Below are 23,906 nucleotides of genomic sequence, written 5' to 3' on the forward strand. Positions count from 1 at the left end.
TGTGAATTATTGAGATCTCTGTGACGTAATATAATCAAATTTATAGACGTGATATCGATATTGCGGTTTATCGTAACTTAAGTTATTTATCTTGTTACATCTGATTGACAAACAGAGGAAACGGTGATTGTTTGTGGCAACTGCTTGGTTCAACTGGAAATCTCTTTTTCTCTACAACGAATTCGATAGGTGCACGATGGTTTTTAATTTCTGCATGTGGAGAGCAGTTTCGTTCAACACGAACGACGTCCAATAAGCTATCGACATCGCGATTCGCATTTAGAGTATCACGTTTAGTCTCAAAACGAAGTCAATCGTCTCGCTCTTCACTGAATCTAGAGGTTAGAGTCCGCGCAACTTGGTTAACGAACGCAACCAGGCAAGATGATCTAAAGGATATCACGCTTCTTTCGTTTTACGATTTTAACGTAGCACTTTATTGGGGCCCAGATGTACATTCATCTATATCATCAATAAATCTGGCAGCAAATGGAATTTATGGATTCATTCGATTAGCTTGTAAGTGCACACGCGTGAGAAATGTCTTTGGGATCTGTTTCTTCCTATACCTGTTTTCTATTCCTTTTTGAACTCTTATTTTAGTAAATTAAAACATTATTATTTTTTTATTAGTTCATTTTACTGATCCCTAACATTTCTTGCCCTTAATCTAATGAAAATTTGAGTTCTACTCGAATTCAATTTCCAGTTTAACTTAGACAAATTTCCTATTAACCGCGTTCCCTTTCATGCATTATAAATTCAATGTGTTGATTACTTTTTTTATGACAGAAAAGTCAGTAATTCTTATTTTATGAAATACCTATTATAAAAGAAATGAACCCGTGATTTAGGGTCTCAAGTATCTACCATTTCTAGAGTGTCTCGTATTAAAAATAAAGGTTACTTTCTGTTTCACAAGAAAAGTACTGAAATTTCCAGCTATCCAAATATCAATAATTCTTCAATATCGATAAAATCTCTTTAAGAGATGGCACAAACCTCTTAAGGTCCATTGCGTTCGTTATGAAAGCTTAGCGGACTTCTCCATGGATTTTATCTGTCCGATCGATACCGAAGAAAAAAGGAAAGCAGAAGGGAAACAGGGGAAAGATGGACACCTGTTGCACATCGATTTCCATGAAGGGAGGGAAAAGAAGAAAGAAAAGTGGGGAGAATGGGATACCACGTCGGGGGTTATCGATACGACAAACGTTAACGGGGTTGAAGCCGAGTTCGAATGGGGCAAACAAGATCTTTAACTTGTACAAAATATTTTCGCGTGTACATATTTATTTTAATCTGGTTCGCTGAATCGTTGTGTCATCTCGCAGCCCCCTCGTTGCAACTGGGGGATGCGATCATTGCACCCGAGAATGCGATTGTGTCGAGAGAAAGCGGGTACGTGTGCGTTTGAGGAGTGAATATTTCGAAAATGAATGAACGGAAAAAAGAGCGCGAGAGAGAGAGAGAGAGAGAAAGAGAACGTTGAAAAGCGTTTCATTAAACACTTTATTGTTCGTTGTAATAAACTTCTAGAAAGGTATACCCTATAAAGATTCTAAACAGTTGTTTCCATGTGCATATATACATATATAAGCCAGTATATATGTATGTATACATAGTTTGAACGAAGGAAATACACGTTCTAAGGAGTATACTCGTAAGCGTGCTTGAAACTAAGAATGTGAGAGGTGGCGACATGAAAATTGCAAAAAGAGGAAAACGTAAAATAGACATTCGTCGACCCCGATCGATCGTACTCAGCACAGTACGAGGCACATTTGTATTATAACATTATATATATATATATATATTGTATCACTTATGTTTTTGTATTTGGTAACCCAAACGAGAAACGAAACAAAAAAAGAATATCGAATTAACGAACAGAAGGTTAAATAGAAAGTATATTATATATTTGAGTAAAGCTGTCGAGAATTGGTATTATCCATTACTGGACTGGGGAACAACAATAATAATAATATACTAATAGTAATATTAATATAATGATAATAGTAGTAATAGATAATCGTCTTTTTACTGGATAACACGCGCTTAATTTTCAGTTATTTTTTTTTCTGTTTCTTTTTATTCTCGGGAGGGGGTTGCAAACGCTCAGGAACAAAAACGGGAAGGGAATCGATTTGAAGGGGATAAAGACTGTTCTGGATAAAGCCAACACTCGTTTACTCATAACTTATTATGTACATCGTCTGAAGAAACCGGTACGTTCGTAAAGAAAAAAAAAAGAAATAAACATAAGTATGTATCAATCGGTTTCGTTCATTTCCTCTTGCCCCTCCATTCATTTCGCACTTTCTCCTTCTGACTTTGTGTTTCCTTCATTGACGCTGCTATTTTCCCTTGAAAATTTGAAAGCTCTTTGTAAAGGATGCAAAGTTTCAATGTTGCGTCGTGTTGTGCTGAGCTTAAATTTTATAATTACAATAATTGATTCTTGAGATTAACTGCTGGTAGGCTTCGTTCGATTTCTTTCTCGAGGCGAGTGTCCTAGAAACAAATAACCGCGGATTCTTTGTATATGACGAATTTTGCAATTGTAAACAAATAAGTGGTAAAAAGTAATTCGAATGTAATGACCCGTTAATCGTAAATCGAATTTACTTTGAATGAATTTTGGATGGATAATGACTATCCGTTTCGATCTCTTCAGTGTTCGTTGAATCATAACACTTGCAATACTTCGAAGACTGTTAATGTAGTATATTAGCAACGAAGTACAAAAGATTTTCAAAGGCAAATCCTACTTGTTTGGTTGAAGTGAATTTGAAGAACTTGGGGAGTAAAGTAAGTACAATTATTGTACGTATTTGAAAATACAATAATAAATATTATAAGATGATACTAATGTGTTAATATTCACTAATTTAGATTGTAAAGTTAGAAGAATAAGAGGAAACATATCAATTTTTTTTCTAATTACATTTTATTTCTCTTAAAAAATGTACATATAGGATGGAGAAAAATATAACTAAAACAGTGTATGTAGTTCTATTTATATTGTACCTTTTGGCACTATAATAGTTAATTTCTAAATAAAATCTACCGCGTTAAGTGCACAAATACTTTTTCAAGAGTGAGGAATAAGGATAACTGTAATATTTATGAATAAAAAATGTATATATATGTACATATTTTTAATCTTAATAGTTACTAGTTATATCTAACTGGCATTATGTATACAAAATAAAGTTTATGAGTACAATAAATCGAGCACAATATTACAATATCTCTTAATTTATAGTTTGGCAAGATGACAGTTTCTTCAGGCCAGCATTAAAGAGTTTCTCAAGTCTCCTGACTCCTCGTTTCTCCATCGAATGCATCTATAACAAAATTTATAGATGAAATAAATGAATAAGTTAATAATTCATTAATTATTTACATTTTTGGAACGTCTTTAACGTATTGTAGTTCACTAGAATGCTTCACATTGTTCCTAACTTTACACTTTTCCTTCCAAATTTCCGTGCTATTCATCAACGTAGAACAACTCCTACTTCTCAAAAGTTCTGGTTTCTTCGTTTCTATCGTTTTATTTCTAACAAATCTCTGTGAACGTTGAATTAAGTCTTTTTTTCTTTTAGTATATTCTTCATCTTGCTTCCTGCAATTTTCATTTTATATTCAATTTCTGTCATATTGAACATTGAATATTATTTTGCGTAAATATTACCTGAAGGCTTTAAGTAACGCCGAGTCATATTTACATTGTCCTCCTGAGACACTTGATTCCCTTGAGCTACTTTCTAGTGATTTCTTCCTTCTGTATTCTTCTAAGGCTTCCTGAATCTTTTCTCGTCGTCTGTTCCGTCGACTATTTTCTATTTCTTGTTTTAGTTTCTTTTGTATCTTTAATTGCTCTTCGTCCATCGAACGTTGTTTCTCCCTCTGGATCCTCCATTTCTTAATCATCTCTTTTTTGTCGCTATTATTTGAATCTGCACTATTATTTGACCTTATTGACCCTGTTCGTGACGTCTTTGCTGTTTTCGGAACTGATATTTTGTTTTCCTCATGGATTTTAATTCGACTATCTTCTTCATGACAAGTTTCAATATTTCTGTCTGTTTCTTCAATATTCTTCGCTTTTTCTAAGTCTTTTTGTTTACGCCACTCCTTTACTACCAATTTTTGCTTTTCACGCAAATTTTCGTAATGTCTGTACCACGCTTCGTGATTTACTATAGTTTCTGCTGACAGATCGGGACACTTTTTTTGAATGACATTAACTAACGCTGGAATATTCTCGCACCTTTTCCGCATTCTGAGAAAATAAAGATGGTCTTCCATGGTCCAGTCTTCTGTGTGACCTATTTTTAATTTATTTAGTAATAGAGTTGTAAAATTGAAAAATACTTTTAGGTCAACTTGTATAAAAAAAAACTTTTATATTCTCCTTATAAATATTTTGAAATTATAAATAAGGTAATTTTCATGATCATTTTCGATTCTATAATCTCAGCTACCTGTTCTTGTAACCAAAGTATGGAAATCTTGCACCTCCTTGTAGTCTTGCTTTCCTTTTCTATTTTCTGTTCTACTTTGACGCAAAGATATTGGATTCTTTTGAACGTTTTCGTATTTGTGTAACTGCGGTTCGAATTCGCGTAATTCAGCCTCGATTTCAGTTTGTTCTTCCATTAAACTCTGAACTGGGCAAAATTCCTTGAGATCCTGTATTTTTTGCGAAATTTTGATCAATTTTAATTTGTATGTGGCTACATCTAAACATAAATGCAAATACATGATTTTCTTTTTGTTTGTGAGAGACAGTTCAACAAATTTCGAATAAAATTGAAATGATAGGTCAATGTTTACCTAATTTTTTGATTTCTTCCGGGTTTTGTGTCACGTATTTGGCGACTTCCATCTCTGTAGCAATGTCTTCCATGCTTTTGTGTATCATACTTAAGAAATTTTGTCTGGAACAAAAATCTGTTTTTACTACACTCTTAATACTCTTAAATATTTTACCGTCGTAGACAGAAAAACTACATGATTAACTTTGTAATTCAGGTTGAGGGAAGGTTCTCATCACAGTTTACATAGAAATTTAAGGAATTAATATCTTTTCAGAGTTCATTTCCACTCAAAAAATTATCTTGTATACTTCATTATGCTTTATATTTACACAAAGTTACGGAATTACACAAATCGGAATTACCAAATTGAGAATTTTCTCTTGTTTTAATAAAAAACTATGTACCTTTTTGTGGCTAATTCTTTGTACTGGTGCACAATATCCTTTAATAAATTTGAGTCTATTTTCATATTGCTAATAGCAGAAGTCAGTCCTCTTTCGATAATATTTTCTTCTCGCTTTAATTTCAACAACGGCTTCATATAAAGCTCTTTTTCGGCAGATGGCATTTTCTTCTGTGTATCGTTTCTTCCTTCAATCTTGCCCCTCATTTCAATGTCCTCCAAACTAAGAAATTATTTATAACCGAACTTCAATTATACAAGGAAAGTGGTTTCCGTAACCTCCTTTGAAAGAAATTACACTTAGCCTCGGATTTCATTCGATTTATGTCGTCGATTGAGGTATAGCATGGGTTTCCATAGCGATATACCATAAGTTTACCCCAACAATTCGTTGCACCTGCCAGATCGAAACGAGAAAGTGGCATGTAGTTGTTTATATGTACAATGGCCTCGACAATGTTCTGTCGAACACGTAGTCAAACAAGTAATTGGACGATTAAGATGTTAATTGCATAAAGAGAGACTGCATTTTACTTTACAATTTTCATGTGGTATTAATTATTGAAGGCTGTACAATGTATTTTCGTGATGTGGAAGTATAACGAAGAATTTTACGGTAGTAGAATAAATAAGTTTCTATTATATGATTATAACTAGAAATACATAAGAGTAGAATGTGGAATGCATAGCAGATAGCATTTTCTTTTCAGCATTGCAAACAATTATTGATTGAATGAAATCGATCATGAAAAATCCTACATATCCTATGCTATACTAATTATTTGTTGGTAACTTTTGCATCACTGAAAAGTTCTTTATTACGAAATCATAGGAGAATAAAGAATAAACTGGACAAGAAATGCTTTTTTCACAGACGAGTATACAGGATAGATTGGACATTATGGGTTTATATTGGTTCATGTTCTGAAATACCGACTTCTCGAGAAATCACTGGTTTTCGAGCGCTCTCTGCGATTTTTGAGCGGTGGATGTAAAAAACACATTGTATTTTCATTACTGGCGTTGGTAACAACAGTGAACGAGAAAATGTGCCTACCATACCAACCATTATACAAGGTGTCCTACTTACTAAACTATTCTTCTTATTCATCTCTGCAATTTCGAGTAATATATTGTTGTAATATCGTTGCAAGTAAGTATTGTTGCAAAATTCTTATACCAAAGTAGCAATATATTTATTCTAAATGAAATTTCTAATTTTTAAGTACTAAAATATACTTATTCCGAAATTCGTCACTTCTGAAATATCTGTTTGTATCTATGCTCTACATAATGTAATAAAAATATGCATCGGATTAGTTAGTATATTTATGAAATACGTGACAAATACCAAGAAATACATAATAAGCTCTTGCAATAAATACGAATGTGAAAACGTGTAGCAAAGAAAAATTATTATATGAGAACTTTAAGGGGAGAAACATGATGTGATAAGTTAAAAAAATAGATTCATAATTAAATAGTTTAATATGTCGAAAATATATTCGAAATATAAAATTCGAAAAATTAATGTAGTTATAACAAGTTTTACTACTGCACGGCACGTGTACAAGATCGAATGCCTAACTTTATCACCTGAAATGTCTCACTTGTTTTTGATAACATTAAAAAATATTTCAAGTACAAGTTGGATGGTTTCGAGTAATACATAATCTGACATTATTACCTTTTTCGTATGTAAATGTGTAGAGGACATATGCAGTTCACTAACCTTTGTTTAAATGGATTCGTATATTTTTTAATACATTAATCAATCTATTTAATCATTCTCCGCAAAGAAAGTATCAATCCATTTATGTCGAAAAACCATTCATTTACTAGATATTTAAATGTCAATTTCTTCAATTACTGTATGTAGATATTCACTAAGCAAATGTTTTTTTGGTATAAATGGATTAATACTTTTTTGTAGGATATGACCAGCTAAATCGATTAGCGTATTAAAAAATATTGGAATCCATTTGAAAACAAATTGGTAACCTTGATATGTTCTTCATGCGTTCACTTATGAAAAAACTAGTTATGTCAAATTACGTATCTCTCAAAACCATTCAGCTTGTATCTAAAACATTTTTTAATATTATCGAAAATAAGCGAGATATTCCAGATGATAAAGTTAGGCGCACCACTCTGTACATAAATCAATACTGTAAAAAGTATTCATACAAGAGTCAATTTTAACTTCTGGAACTTCGTTTATTACAAAAAAATGTCAACAAAAAATTCCATGGGCCTGGAGTAGCAGATTAGTGCAGAACAGCTGTAAGTTTCCAAGAATTATTGATATCTCCAATATAATCTCAGTATACTCAAAACTTAAGGATGAACTTAAGGATATGTGGTCGGAGACATGTGAAGAGCCTTCTGTAACCCTAGAAAAAGAAACAATAGAAATAATTGTTGTATCTTTATTCGGCCGAAACGTTCAAAAGCGAAATGAAAGGATAATTAAAAAAATGAAAGTAAAAGAGCTACATTGGGATTTGAACCTCTGTCTGCGGCCGAATAGAAGGCAGAGATATAAGATCTATTTTTGCATCCAACGAACCGAGCACTAGCCAAGCAAATATTATACATACTACTGAAATATTATATACACTATCAATACGTATTTCGTCGATGAAATCGTTCGGTTCGACTCATCGGTTACATAAATGGACTTACATTCGTAGTAGTGCGACGAGAGTGCGATTCGTCGTTGTTTCACTTCTCACGATTCGGACATTACTGCTGCATACATGTTGTATGTATGTCATTAAAATGTCTCTCTCATCTTATCCTGAAATATTTTTACAGTGACTGTTGGAGAAATTGTTAATTGAAAGTAACATTAACATGGATGTTAACGTCTATAATTTCCTTTCATTAATTTTTTTCTTTATAAATAAATACATTATTTATAAAGATTAATAAATAAATAAAAAAATATTTACAAAAATTTATTCTTAGATTAAATACATTATCAATTTTTTTAAATAATTTCATTATGAATTCATACTATAAGCTGTATTATAGCAAAAAAGGTCTAGAAGAAGAGAAAAACCTCAGATCACACTATGGATCTGCTATAGTATGTAATGTAAATGCATGGGACGTGACAGTAATGTGTTTGCACCCTTAGAGTCAGTTTGTTCAGCAAATATTTTCATTTGCACACTGCAAAAATGATAGAGTTTTCTCAGTTTGTCCGCTTTGCCGTGTTTCATTTTTTAAAGATATAACTAATATTCGGTATTAGGTTCCGTTTGACGCTAAAAGAAATCCATAATTTCGTTCTAATTTATTATTGTATCATCTAATAGCTAGTTTACTATACTAATCTGTATTACTGCCTCTTCTACAAAAAGAGCGTAACAGATAAAGTTGGCATACATTATATCGATGGAAACAAAAACTGACATTCGCCATTTCACCCCTATCTCCCCTACACATTATATACGTATGACGCGAAACAAAAACATAGCAATGGTAAGTGAATAAAACACATCGGATGACTGTATAAAATACCAATACTTTATTTTTCAATCGACTGTGCGTTGCACCACGCACGGGATATGTACAGGATGGTCGTACCGTTTCACTTGCCCCGGTACAACTCGCACACCTACCAATTAAAAATTATTTTTACGTGCTAGGTTTAAAAAGTAACGCATATGTGTTTGTTGCTGTTGCTTCTGTCTCATTTTTTTCGTTTCCTTTTTTCCTTTTCTTTTTAGGTTCATTTGCTTCATTAATACAAGTGATTATTAAAAACTATACATGCTTGTTCCGAGCGGTGTATGCGGTGCCTGAGGTATATCAGTGGTATTTTCTATTGCGTTGAGTTGCTTCGGTTCGAAGAATCGGGAAAACAACTGATACAACAAATATACAATGTGTAACACATGCAGACAGATGCGAGTACAACCTTTGTTCATCGAATCTGACAGTGATCCGTCGTCGCGGAAGAGGTTAGATCTCGAACTCTTTTGGCGCGTGCTGAAAACATCTTATAAATGTTTGCGTGTAAGGACACCAATAGTATGAAGACAGGTGGTGTCCCGTACAGGATGTATACATTGCCTTTAAGTATAGCACAACGTCGAAAGAGTTCGAGAATCTTGTGCTCGCATCGAATGAGGAAAACAATCCAAAAAATTAGATTCTCCGTGATTCGTCTGACGATGAGTAGTTGATTACAAATTTTTTTTGGCAGAAGAAGGAGGAAGAGGGTCACGCAAGACCTACGTTGTGTTTTTACAAACTTTAAAATTTGCGAACCTCAAAATATAGTACTTCAAATCGATTTATTTCCTGTGATTGGGAATATTTTTTAATATATTCTGTTTTGTTTCCACGAAAAATGAGATGAGTTCATTTTTTTTTAAATTTATTTATTTTCGGTAGTCTGCTTCTGTGTAACGCGTCTCAATAGTATAGGAAATAATTACGAAGAAACTTGATAAATAAGGAATAACATTTTAACGCAAATAAATTAAGGTAATATAAGAAAACAGGAGACCGTGATGGTTAATCTAAATAAATACGAAATTGTACAAGCGAGTACAGAACCCTAATTAAATAATTTAAATAAGTTTCATGTAATAAAAATAAATAGAAGTTCTTGAGGAATTTACATAACTCGAAAATGTGAAATAATTGTAAAACTGCGGATGAATATAAATTAATTCGACTCATCATAGAAAAAAATACGGGTCCTCATAAACTGACACAAACAAAAGAGCAGTTCAATATACAATTGTAGTTAAATTAATATAAATAAATCAGAAATCGATATAAACAAACGTAGAACCCAAATATTTAAACAAATCAACTAACGAAAACGTACGCAGAATTGTCAGTTTGATTAATATAAATAAATATATATGCTTAAAAATCATAATCAATATAGATGAATCATTAATAATTATAAGCAACAGGGGCCTCCTATTTAAATTGTCAAGTTCTTCGTATAATAGTTAATCTACATTTCAAATAAAGTCAGTGCCATTCCTACTTTAAAAAATAAATAAATCCACATTCTGGTACGTACAATGTCCAAGAAGAAACGTAAAGCTTTACAATGTACATACAGAAGAATGGTTTAAATCATTTTCATATAGGTCACTTCTGAAAAGAGACTTTTTGTAAATAATTAAAATGAAATTCACATTGCGAATTATACATGTCGGAATGCAACTTCGGCTTTCACTTATACTTCTAAAAAGGTAATCTTTCTTCATAGACGCCTTAAAAAAAGCAGACTTCCGTTGTATCGATATCCTATTCATATCTCACCCTTTAAAATTAGAGCAAAATTGATGTCTTCTGAATGAAAAACCTTCCCTCTTTGCTTTCGATTATTTCCTGAACGCGTTTTCCCTTGTTCCTCTCTTTTTCTTTCTTTTTCTCTTTCTCATGCGCTCTCTCTCTCTCTCTCTCTCTCTCTCTCTCTCTCTCTCTCTCTCTCTCTCTCGACGATTCTCCCATTTTTCTAAGGTACATAATACACATGTAAAATTGGTGCGTGCATAAAATACGTGTACAGTACGCATGCACTAGTAGTACAAGTAAGAAAAGGGTCGGCCATGCGTACCAACAGCCGGGATAATTGATTACCGTTTTCGTTTTATATTACTCGATCTCTACATTGTACTAAGATTTGGTTACTGAAGAGTATGTTTACTAACTAGTTTCGCTCTGTGGCACTGGGCTATCTCCCATTTTATTAATGCGGAATGCGGATATGAGCGCGGACGATTTTCGATTGTCCTTTCTTTGTTTGAACGCTAGAAAGGGAAAAGCAACTCACGTTCTCCGCAACTCCATCCCCTTCTTTCTCGTTACCCTATTTCGACACGCATTTAAGTACTAACAAGTTAATATTTCCTTTTTGGATAATCCTTCCTCAATTCTCTATCCGAACGTTTGTCATTGGTCAACCTTCAACTACTGTCGGGCAAGCTTCTAACGTCGGTGATAACTGATATTTTGTATATTTTTGGTCGTAATAGTGTGTCTACGTCTATTCAATAGTCTGGCTATAAACCTATATACGAGACGGTACAAAGAATGTTAAATATTTTCTCAGCATTGATTGTAGGCGTTAACGTACTGAAACAAATTTGTATAGATGAACGTTTTTCATTGTTTTCACGTCTACAATCGATCCTGAAAGCGTATCATTCTTCAGAATATTCTGTTTCAGTTACAATGAAGTAATTATAAATAGTATAACTAGTGAGATATATTTTGAGAGCCTTAAGATTTTATCTTATAAGTGACTGTTGCTTATACGTGATTAGGTGACAGTAGTTGAAATTTGACTTTCTCGGTGCTGCGGATCAGTATATTACAAATATTTGATGCAATTAGTTTTAGAGTGAAAGATATCTCTTAGAGTTGCATTCTGAAGCTTGCTTATTTGAATATTTATTTAGGCCTCTTTTTTACGATATAACTATAAGGTGATGTAATATCGGTTCCTTTGGAGTTCGAACTAACCATAAAATATTTGACTATAAGGTTTCTGATAGCTAGAAAACGTGAATTATCACTATGATTTCGAAAAAGGACGCCATTAATAATTAAGTGGTTCCTTCGACGTATGAAGTACTTGACTATATGTGACAGTGAATGACTATAAGAAGGAAAACTCTGAAGAGTACCACATATCAACTTTTTCAAAATTTGATACAGCCGGAAAAATGAGAATTAGTTAAGAGGTAGTCCTCAGTAAGGAGCATTATTCATGTCAATGTTTAAAGGTTTCTGATTAATAATAAAAAAAATGACAAATATTGATAACGAAGAGAACTCGAACAAAGGTGCACTACGTAAACTCAGTCGTTCTAGGAATTGAGTAGGTTATAACAAAATAAGAATTGACTATAAATAAGGACGCGAGAAGAAATTCTATTTAAGATCAGTGCCATTGAGATCTAAACGTTTGTGCTACAAAATTGCATATTATTGTAACTTATTCTAGTATATGTTATACTCATTTGATATGATACACTGGATTACTGAAACGGTTAAAAGTATCTAAATTGTGCTTGATAAATTGAATTGTATAACTATGATACAAAAATCTGACATTTTGCACTTTGTAAAAGTTAGGAACTGAAATGAGATCTTCATTTTGCACTTATTACACAATGTAGAATAGAGCTCTACGCAATCACGTGTTCAGAGACCTTAAGATTTTCAAATTTTAATAAAAGAGGTCCAAAAATATCCGCACTCGTCGATAGTTGCAGCACCGAAAGAGTTATAACAAATCGTTTGAAAACGTTCGGTTATCATTTACAATTAAGCTCTCCATCTCGTTTTTTTTTCGTTTATTTCTCGATTCTATCGTTCTGCCACATTATTTGTCGTTCTATCTTACACGGACTACGCGTTAACTCTTAATCGTACACCTCGTATAGTTTACCTACATATGTACAACCGCGATTCGGTGAAAAGAAGAGCTACGTAAAGCTTCGATTTCTTAACATTTATTGACGTAATAAAAACTCCGTATGTCATCATTAAGCTCATCTCTTTACAAGGTCTTCCAGGAAACTTTGGTCATTAGTCTGTCATAGACGATTCAGCAGTAGCATTCATAGCAGTTCTTTATATCAACTTTGTATAGCTTATATTTTTAATTTTCATTGCTAAGCCACCTAGTCTTGTCTAAGACCATATTCTGACATGTGCAAAGCATATCAGAGGAAAAGCAGAGTAATTTTCGTTTGTGTATGTGCAACATCTAACACGAAGTATCATTCAGTTACATTTCTATATGTTCAATACAAAACGACGAATATACTACTTTTTTAGCAGATACGCTGCTATATGTGCTATATATGTTGCACAAGTCAAAATGTAACTTTAACTACCAACTCCTTTTGGAGTTCACATGTTCTTTATGGATAAGAATCTTTTCTAGGCTGTTTAAAAAAATCGTGACATAATCCATTGTACATGTACTATCGTATACTCTTATAATGTCTGCTATGTTTATATTATTTAGAGGAGTCCTTTTCATCTTTAACGAGGTAGGACATTCCTTCCTATTTTTAAAAAGTAACTAATTGTGTTTTACTCAGCTTTTTTCTCTGTCATACGTTGCACGCGTGAATACGTAGCTTAATGGAGTTTTCGACCAAAAAGCTGATTGAAAAGTGAAGTCGTAGGTGAGATACTTGACACCTCGGCAGACTTTTCATTATAAAATCGATTCTTAATCAGAGCTCTTCTTTCTCATTTTTCACACAATTTTTTACACCCACACACACCCATACATGCATACGTTGCATTTCGCGCTTATAAACGGGACTGGGCGCAACCGATCTTAGGAACCGACTGGAATAAGCAAAGGGTTGCGTTGCAGCCCACTCAGGGTAAACTCATTTGGATTAACACAATATCGTAGCGTAAATATAAAAAAAGAAACTATTTTCTATTGTCTAACGTCTGTCTCACTTTCTCTCTCATTCTGCGTACAATTTTATTCGCATGTGTTCCTGTTTATACTGTCTCTCCCTTTCTCACACGCAAACATACCTCGTATGTATATCTATGTACAAAACACTAAGTGACTCGACATGACTATGTGCATTTTTTTCATCTCTCTTCTCCTCTTCCCTATCTTTTCTTCCTCTTCTTTTTAGTCTCGCGGAGGAGGATTAATCGCGTTCATCGTTTTCGTTCGTAGAAAAACCTCGATACGGTTGGCGTAGTAGTTTCGTCGTCCGGCTAAAAATTAAGTGTATAATTCTATTACGAAATAGAAGCGTAAAGCGTATTGCATTGCCTTCCCCCAACAGCACGCCTCTCTCGATTCGTTCCCTTTCGCTTCTCTTTCTTCTTCTCCTTCGAGAACATTCTCGACATGTCGCGCGATGTCGGGCGGAGATCATCATCGTTTCGGAGATGCCATTTAGTCTTATTATCGACTTTCCTTGGGTTCTCAAACAGTCTCGCCTTTTCTTTTTATCTTCGTTTGAACAGAACTTGAACGATGTTTCAAAACCGAGGGTTCAAGTGATCTGTTGTCTTGTTCTCGCTTTTTCGTTTGCGATTTCTCTTCGTCGATCTCCACTGATCGATTTATTAACCCTCTAGGGAGATCAGAATTCATTCCACGACTGGAAATTGTTCGAAAGTTAGTTGGTCGAGGTCCGATATTAACGTGAAAGTTACGGAGCACTTAATATCGCGTATCGCAATGTTGCAACACGCAGTAATTGCATCGACGTTTTGGGGCGAATAAAAATTGAACGCCTCAAAAATTCAAGTTTCGTAATGATTTAAAGACGTTCTCATGCACTACATTCTCTTTTTATTAAGAATTATCTTACACAGTATTCTTTGCTCCTCTAGTTTTCCACGTGCCAATATTTTTTACTCCATCTTCCAAGAATTACCGGAAGTATCCGAGCAACAGAGGGTTAAATTACGATCAGTTCACGATCAAAGAAGATGTTCGGCCTGATTGAGACCCATCATCTCCGAGAAGTGATCCCGTTGCGATCAGGGGCGTAAGACTCTAAACGAAAGAAACCAACAGTTTCTGGAAACTTTAGATCATGATTCGAGACGGACGCTGAAGAGAAAAGAAGAGCCGGGGTCACGATTTCTTAGTTAAAATAAAACGCGTACAACTAAATAACAATAAATCCAGCGGATGTCCCTTCGACAGCGTCGTTCGACTTTTTAATATAAAAAGAAACTACAGATTCATGATCCATCCAGGACGTTCCGGACGCTCGAGTAAAACCAAGCTATCGGAGAGCTCTCGATCGACTAAAAACACAGTTCGCGTGTCTTGTGCAAGGCTATCCTGTATCGTTCCTTCCTAAGAAATTCCTGGCAGTCTAACAACAACCAGGGATTTTCTTAAACCCACGAGTAAAAGAAGAAACAGATTTCATAGGGATATGGTTCAGGGAAACCGTTCTGAATCCATGAATCCCTTACAACGAATGCTTGTGACGTGATTATACTTATGCAGGACTGGGATGGGGTCTTTTCGAAAATATCTTCTTTTCAGTGATATCTTGACTTCACGAGGGTGTCCCTTTTTTGAAGGTTTCTTCTTCATGAGGCTGCTGCTCTTTGCTAGACGATACTTTTTCACCAAGAATCTTCTTTCTTCTGGGATGTCTACTTGAGGGTGTCTCTATCTTCCAGGGTATTTTCTCAACGATGTCCACTTCCAAAGGATATCTTCTTCACGGTATAAATCCCTCTTTTAGAAGATATCTGTTCTTTTCGAGAATATCTTTCGGAGGACGTCTTCTTTTCTCAAGAACAATTGCTCGCATAAACGAAGGGAAACCGAACGATCGAGGATAACTCCAGTAGTGTGTCCCTCTTCTTTTTTTTTTTTTTTTTAAGAGTCCTTGCTTGTTCCCTGCTGCTCGGGCTGTTTCTGTTCTTCGTCCTTTTTCATTCTCTTACTGGATGTGGGCCCCTCAGCGCCTTCGTCGTCGCCGCTGGCTAGTTTTTCCTCCTCGGCTTCCAGGTTCAGCAGAGAGTCACCCTGGCCAGAGTTTCCCTCAGCGGCGTCTCTCAAAAATGGACGTCCCTCACGTCGGTCGGCGTGCCTGCCTTCTCGTGTTCCAGGATCTTCTCCTGGCTGGTGATCTCGTCCCCCAGCGGCCTCTGTGGCGCACTCGAAACAGATGTTCCAGTCACCTGATGGCCGTTTCCGCCAGCACCATCGGTGCCCATGTGCGCTTGCGACACCATCTCTTCTATCTGTTCCAGGCACCCTTGTAGGTAGTCCTGAAATCGAATAATTTGCGTGTTAATATTGAAAACGTTAAACTTCATATTTTAATGTTTTGATTGTGACATTTATATGGTTATTGTATTACGTTTTGAAATCATGAAATTAGACATAATTTATGAAAATATTTTAGAAATTAATTATCCAAATACAACACGAAATGAAAGAAATTATTTGATGGACAATTTAAGTAATAACAACACATTCTTGACAAAACTATTTGCCTAGATAGTTTTTTAAAGATCTAAAGACACCTTTTGATCAACCCTCTATTGGCGGATGCGGCTTCATTTTAACAAATATAAAAAATGTCAACGAAAGGAAATGTTTAGTGTTATCAGATTTCTATAATTATAAAAACCTGATGTAGGTACTCTCCTAAAGCTGTACAATTATATCACGATTTATCTATCAGATATAGCACAAAGGACAAAGAAAGAAACTAACGTTTTACAATATTAATCTGTCAAATAAAACTTCTTGTATCATCTACCCCCACTAGCCTTCCAATCATATTTAATTCTTTTTTAAGATAAACCTGTCTATCATTAACTTTTCAAGAAGTATTTATAGTGAATTATAAAGAATTCTAGGAACTCATTTTTTGGAGTCACGTGTATTCGAATTGCACTTATCGAAACGAGGATAATTTGCAGAGTAACACGATTGATTAATCGCGCAGTGGATGATGTCGCCTTCACTGAAGGAGAATTTCCAAGAAAGAAAAACGATTCCGGGGGATCATTCGCGAATTCAGCCAAGACGTTGCATAAAAAGCCCCAATGAGGAGCATAGCAGGTGTCGGGCATATGTTTAAGGGAAAAAAGACCCGAGAGCATGATAGCAGAAGGAAGGAGAACCCAAACACGCGCAGACTATACATTCGTAATGCACCAAGTGCAAATAAAATGCTCGCGTGAATGACTCGGCATGGGGTCCACGGTCTGCAAGAGCAACATTTTCGTCGGCCACCATGTGCTTAGGGACAGGAAGACCATCTAAGAAATTACTTGGCCACCTGCTTCTTCATTCATAATCTCGTACCGTTGATGCTGTGGACAGCCAACTACATAGTCCCTCAAATTTTGGATCTTTTCTTCTATCTATTTTGTCCAATAACGAATTTTAAAAAGGCACATACCTAATTTTTCAGTGAAAAGTATAAAATTGCTTTGCAGATTAATTCTGAAATAAATTAATATATTTTTTCCTGAGAATACTAGCTTAAAATCTCTCAACTAATACAATTTTGAACAAAATAATTTCGGTCTAAATATTCAGTTGATTACAAGGATATTCAACCGTTAAATATTAAATTGGTTATGTAAAATATCGTATTCCTGAATGAAACTTCAAATTTATATGTAATTCCTTTAAACCACGATATACTTATTAAAGTGACATTAATTTTAAAATACCAAATTTATAAAGATGGATGGAAGATGGATTTAAAAAATCTATAAATTTTACTCTTACAGCTTCCTCACTTTGATACAACTGATTCATTAAAAAATTCTTTATGTGTTTGAGGAATGTAAAATTACATATTTAAACCCCTTGACCTATAATAACGTGTCAGACTCGTGCACTTTTTACTATATCTTCGCTGCTAATTACGCGATAACGCGTGATGAGAATTTTTTGCAAGTAACCGATCATGCACCATCGCGTGAGGAGTCTATGTTTGCTTAATGGGAGCTCTGCGGTTGGCAGTTTAGGATCGTTACCTGTTTCAGATCGGCAGCGAAGGTGATAAAATTTCGAAAGAAAATCGTAGGTCAAGGGGATAAGCCAAGAAACTTTTATGTTCGCTTTCAATATTGCTATCTTCATTTATCTACTTTTAATCAATGTACTTTGACAAGTACAAAAAGCAGATATATTTTGAGCACTTTGTATGTCACATATGTATTCCATGAAAATATTCTGTTTTTAAAACGTTTGAACTCACATTCCAATCGTTATTATTCCTTAATTGTGGCAAATGAAGATGTTAAGTAAGATTTTGATTTTGATCGATATGTAGCCACATGGCTATGTAAAAAAAGAAAGGATGAGCTCGTACAGAACCCATTTATCTATTTCCTTCATGTTTCTATGTGAACTAAATTCCGAAGATAAGTAGAATGCTTCGTTACCATTTACTACTTAAAATATAACTTTTCTTAACATTTGATATGTAACACTCTCTATAATCTCTATCAGAGTACTTTATAATTTTTCTCAAAAAAACCGATCGTTCCACCTAGAAAAAGAAACTTTTTCTCTAGCATATAGAATAACAACTTTAACCATAGATTCAGAAAAAATTTATAAGAACATAAATATAATAAAACATGGCATACATTTCCCACGAATGATAGCCAGAAAGCCTATAGCAATGCTATGAAAAGTGCGTATCCGTTTGCGTACAGGAAAGATTGCAACAAGAAAAGAAGAAATGCGATACAGCACCCCTAGGACATGACTCCATTAGACCAGTTAAAGCTACATCCACTTTTTTTTAGCAAACCTCTCGGATCCCGAAGGCCTGTCAAGACTAAAACGAGAATCACCGCATGGGATTAGAATCACAAATTACTACCCATCGGAGCGCTGGAACGCGAAGACTTAACGCGAGTTCCGTTGAGGCACGTTGATTAAAACGGACGAGTTGCTCTCGTTCCTTCTATCTTATCAAATAGTCACTGTGATCTGCTCGTTTTGTCTAAGGAAGTCGGACCTATCGCGTAATATTAACACGTGATGCTTAAACCGAACAGAAAGCAAGCGGCAGCTGTATTTCTATTCCTCGACACTACTGGCCGAAGTTTTTCCACATGTCTTGTAATAATATCGACGTGGGGACAAACCTGTTCGATAGCCGTGATGCGGGTAAGCTCGTCGAGGAGGCCAGCCAGCCCGTAACCGCTTTTCCCAGTCCAATCGAGACCGTGAAGGGCTGCTGCGACGCTCGCCGCCGCGATCATGCTTGGCGTGTACATCGAGAATTTGTACTCTGCAAACAGAAATAAGTTGATGCGTTAGTTTCATGGGATTCGTTACACAATACATGAAACTTATTTTGTAGAGCTTTCGTGCCTCAGAGTATTTCATTTCCTGTAGCATTCCAGGTAGCACTGCATTTTTCGTATAATCGAATGTAGTTTTCAGTATGATTGTGTCGAAAGTAGGACGAAATTGAAGTAGATTAAAAGTTACTTAACACAACTACCACTATAATAAATTATGTTAATTACAAGCTCGTTATTATATTAATGTGAATATTAACAATAAGTATTTCACATTTTCTAAAAATTAAGGAAATTGTTCAAAAACATAAAATCTACGATTGGGTAGAGAGAAAATATGAAGTATGTAGTAGGGTTAATTCTTGTACAGAATATAATTAAGGAATGTTTCACTTTCACTATTATTTCAGAAGGGTTTTATTGTTACTGTAACGTGTCTATTTTCTTCTTTATTAATTACATTGTTGGTTTCTTCCCGATGTTTTGCTTCTCTTTGTAATTTTATTAATGACTTCTATCTGAATACTCCTAAATTTTAGAATTACTCCTAACTATATGCATCTAAATTTCAATATAGTGTTTACGTTTGAATATCAAAAAGTGGTTCGTCTTTCGGATATAGTAATAAAATTGTAGTTTGCTATAGAATCATGAGTTAAGACTTCTGTTGTTAATTTCTCAACATACTTTTTCTTTGATACATCGGCCAACTTACACATCAAATTTTCTCTATCGCTGTAAACCGTCTACTCTATGTACATAAATCTTGAAGTGCTTTCAAAGCTACTGACATGTGAAAATCAGAGAGTAAGAATTGATAGTATCACAACTTTCTTGATAAATTTAATAAAATTACACAACCTTCCTTAGCAACACTGAGGTGAGACTATTCTCCAACTAATATAAAATTCAAGCAACAGCGTTAATAACCATATTCAGTGATCGATAGATTAAATTGAAAGAAGAAGGAACCGTCCTCTAAGCCTAGAACAATGCTTCGAAGACGTTGGCTTCGCGACCTCGAGACTAAAATCCGCTAATAGAAGTACGCAGGTAGATCCTGAGAAAAGGATCCCAGGTCCCGAAACGAGATTTACGACGCTGAAAATTGCGGATAGACCTCGGAGGGGGCGAAAAGTCCAAAGGTTACCGACAGCAAATACCAAGCAACCATACACCGTCTCTCGTTTTCTTCCTCTCTTTTATTACAGCTGAGTTGGTGCGTGAAAGCTTTTGTCACCTAGCCAGTAACAACGTGTAAAGGCCCAGACTGTCCATGGGATCGAAGGAACAAACAATTAAGCAGGCCTTCGGGTCTGGGACTGTCTTAGAAGAAATCGTTGGCACATCATAACGGTATCCACAGTTCCTGCTAGCCGAAATCTGCAAACCTGAACTTTCTAATGCCTCCTCGTAAATTAGCAGTTTTCCTCGACCAATACTACTTTTTTGTGTCTCGAGTCTCGACACCGTCGAAATATCGACACGCGATCGAAAAGTTGCTCTTTGGAGGGGATAATTTTCTTTGACGATCAATCGAGAATGATGATAGGTGATTAGACGATACTTTACGTAGCTCAACTTGTTTGCTAACGATAATTCTATGGCAACCGAAGAGTTTAGTAATTATATGATATTCTTTGAACTTAAGTTTTATTGAGTTTGAATAGAACAAGTTTGCAGTATCAGTAAGATCATGTATTTACAATTTATTATATCTATCCTAATAATGACGAACAGAGATCTTTTTTTTATAGAGTGAATTCAGTTTTAAACGTAAATGAACTTATGTATGCGAATAAAACTACTCGTAATTTCGAATTATGAATTCATTTTTTGCAACTGATGCAACGCATTCAGTTACGAACAGTACTTGCACTATTTTTATTATTCTTTTTATTTTGCTAGCAAACGTAAGAGTTTGCACATTTTGGTTAGTCAATTCTTTTTATCTTTGCATAAGTCCAAAGTTTACTAAAAGTCCCTACTATTCCATACTATCCAATAAAATTATAATACCGTCATTCTAGCACATTCGTTACAAAAAATTAATATAAACGAAGTTAATATTGCATTTGATTTCACAGCCCAATCACAGAAATGAAAATAACCAAAATATTGTAATTTAGAAAATGTTTTCAAAATATTAATAATTATAATTTACGGATTATTAAAAATTCATTGTTGCTCGCAGCATTTGTTTATCAATGAAAATCCTACCTACATTACTACTAAACTGTGAATTTTTATATATACTGTATGGAAATTTTAAATGCATAAAATTACAGAATGCGTGTAATATACAAAAATATAGAAAATATGAAAAGTAGAGTGAAAATTATACTACTATGTCAAAGATCAAGCAAATTTTTATTTAGGTTCCATTTCTTTAACTGTGCTTATGAAAATACGAAGTAGCGTAGAAATTCGCAATATAATTATCACACTGAATATTTGGAAATCAATAAAAAAAATATAATAGCTGAAACAGGAGTTATTTCAAACCTAAATGAGCTACAAGTCATATGAGGCATGGGATCTTCAGTTGATCAGTTAAGTCCCCAAAGAAGAAATTCCACACCGACTCGATGATAACAGAAGCTTTAACGATTGATGCCGTGCAAAAATTCGCATTCCGATCTCATCCCCTCCGCAAACAACTACGGGCAACAATTTAACGAGTGCACTTCACGAGTGAAATAAATGGTCGAGCGCTAAATTCGATTCGTTATTCCTGCCGATCGACCAGTTCGAAGAAGGCGCTGTCGTATCCTCTAGAAAGAGCGATTCACTCTACCGGTCGCGGGTGACGAGAAGAATAAATCGTAAAGCAAGCCTTGAAGCCGACAATAAACGCAGCAATCATCGACGCCGCGATCGTATTCATCGTTTTACGCCGGCAATATATGTTCTTTTCCGGCGAGAGGTCTCGACACGCGTTTTGTCCTGATTTTTCTCGAACACGGCCGCTACTATTCATTCATGAAAAGATGGGGAACTGGTTCTCCTCCATCGGGGCACAACCGAAATGTCCGATGGACGGGCTGAGAAATTCAACGAAGTGCGTGCATGCGGACGGTGCGGCAGTAATAAAGCCATTAAGAATGGAATTCCACGAAGCCGCTCTTAAATTTACAGAGCGGCCAAGAGTTCGTTTCAGTTCGCGCAGGTGCGCTTGCTCTGCTCCACGGATCGAGAATTATTATTTGCAAACGACATTCCGGCACGAAGACCACCCCCATTGATTCGCCGCGAGACTCATTCGTTGTTTATTTTAATCACGGGTCACATCCACCTCGGGGTTATTAACGATCATGTATAAGGGAGGAATTAAAAAAGCCTTGACTTTAAAATCTCTGCGGTCAGGTTTGCTCTTTCGAACTTTTTTCTTTGGTTTTTGAAAGTAACAGAAGAGCATTTAGATGAAACCATTTAACTGCCTCGTTCGTACGTGTTAATGCTTTCGTTGCCATTATTTATACCTAGAAGATTTCAAATAGTATTAATTTGCAGAGATAGAGATGACATCAGTCATTTACAATAAATATTACTGTGCGAAAAGAGTTGCTATTAGTAGAAATATAAGAGTGAATTAAAAATGGCTTTGTTTAAAACTAGAGTAGTGTGACAGCTAAAGTGTCAATATGTATTCGATTATTTTATGAGTATCCTTTTTGAAAATTATTTTATTTATAAAATAAATGAATGTTAATAGTCAGTAATCAGTAATATGCTCATTCTTACTTTCCACGCCCATCTTTCCCTTTTTGAAGCCAATCGTGAAATGAGGAATAATATGGAATGGCCTATTATATACAATATTAAAATATAATAAATACTAATGATTTAGTAATATCAAATTATTTTGAGTATCGATTAGGTGCGTATATTCTTGACGAAGTATTGATAGAATGGAGCAATAAATATCGATAATGCAAATAAATACAAGCAAAATGGGCCTTGGTGTAAAATTAGGTCAGAAGTATAAAACAAGTTTTGTCGTGTGCAATTTTTATTACTTTTTGGGCATATTCAAATAGCATTTTCGTAAATCGAATTAATTTACTATGTACGTCGATAATGTCAGAGAAAAAACACGGAACAAGCATTTCCCGAGTTTGCTAAAATTAGAATTATTTTGAGTTGTTCGGTACAATTGACATTGTCTATGATTTTTTTAACAACGTTCTTAATAACGTATGTACATTTCATCAAAAGAAATGATCTATTCGTTACATAATTTAAACTATAAGCATTAAGTGATAATAATCATCGTTCACTTAATTTTACTTAAAATTCTTCTACATAATTCGCTGTTAATTAAATTATTGCGATCCTGTTGCATTTTAATTTTTGCATTCGTCTTTCTTAAAAAATACTTCACGTTTTTTTGTTCTACTGATAATACGATTTTTGACCTTGTAGTTATTTTAAGTACAATTTGGGTTTAATTTTTTAATTGTTCACTCTTGATGGACGTCTCCCTCTTCTCGTGTCCCTTTATTTCTTTGACTAGTATTTTCTCTTGTGCGTGCTTTATTTGCATCTCTTGATGCCTTCCTTTTCACCTTCTCTTGAACGTTCTTTGATCATGAAGTTTTTGCCATTCTCCCTTGAGGGTTCTTTCTTGAACCCTTCTCACGTTCCACTTTTCTTTCACTATTCCTACTTTTCTTCTTTTACATTAGCCTCTCTTTGCTTTTCTTTTCCTTTTATGTACCTTTTCTTCCTCCTTTACTCGGTTCGCGTTCGTTTTCTTTCTTGATTGCTTTTTTTCTTTCTCAGATCTTTCCCGCGATTCGTATCTATTTCTAAATCTGTTTTCCTTTCCTCTTTTAGTTGTTTTCTTTCTGTCTTGACCTTTTTTCCTTCGTAAGCAT

General features: G+C 34.7%; 2 protein-coding genes across 2 annotated transcripts in view; both read right to left on the bottom strand.

Moving 5' to 3' along the window:
• Positions 1-3,233: 3,233 nt before the first annotated feature.
• On the bottom strand, positions 3,234-5,439 carry LOC143177253 (uncharacterized). Its single transcript, XM_076375116.1, has 6 exons — positions 5,234-5,439; positions 4,846-4,949; positions 4,494-4,751; positions 3,701-4,337; positions 3,410-3,631; positions 3,234-3,350 (listed from the first exon to the last, which is right to left on the bottom strand). The coding sequence occupies exons 1-6, from the start codon at positions 5,437-5,439 to the stop codon at positions 3,290-3,292; spliced, it is 1,488 nt and encodes a 495-aa protein (XP_076231231.1). The 3' UTR covers positions 3,234-3,289.
• A 5,217-nt stretch (positions 5,440-10,656) lies between these two features.
• Cycd (cyclin D) overlaps positions 10,657-23,906 on the bottom strand; it is a 65,842-nt gene continuing 52,592 nt past the window's right edge. The window contains exons 4-5 of the mRNA XM_076393683.1: positions 18,868-19,013; positions 10,657-16,011 (exon numbers count right to left, since the gene is read on the bottom strand). Coding sequence (XP_076249798.1) covers positions 15,796-16,011; positions 18,868-19,013 — 362 coding nt within the window. The 3' untranslated portion in view covers positions 10,657-15,795. The remainder of the gene's footprint in view (positions 16,012-18,867; positions 19,014-23,906) is intronic.

The sequence above is a fragment of the Calliopsis andreniformis genome, chromosome 3 (genome assembly GCF_051401765.1).
Source record: "Calliopsis andreniformis isolate RMS-2024a chromosome 3, iyCalAndr_principal, whole genome shotgun sequence".
NCBI lineage: Eukaryota > Metazoa > Arthropoda > Insecta > Hymenoptera > Andrenidae > Calliopsis > Calliopsis andreniformis.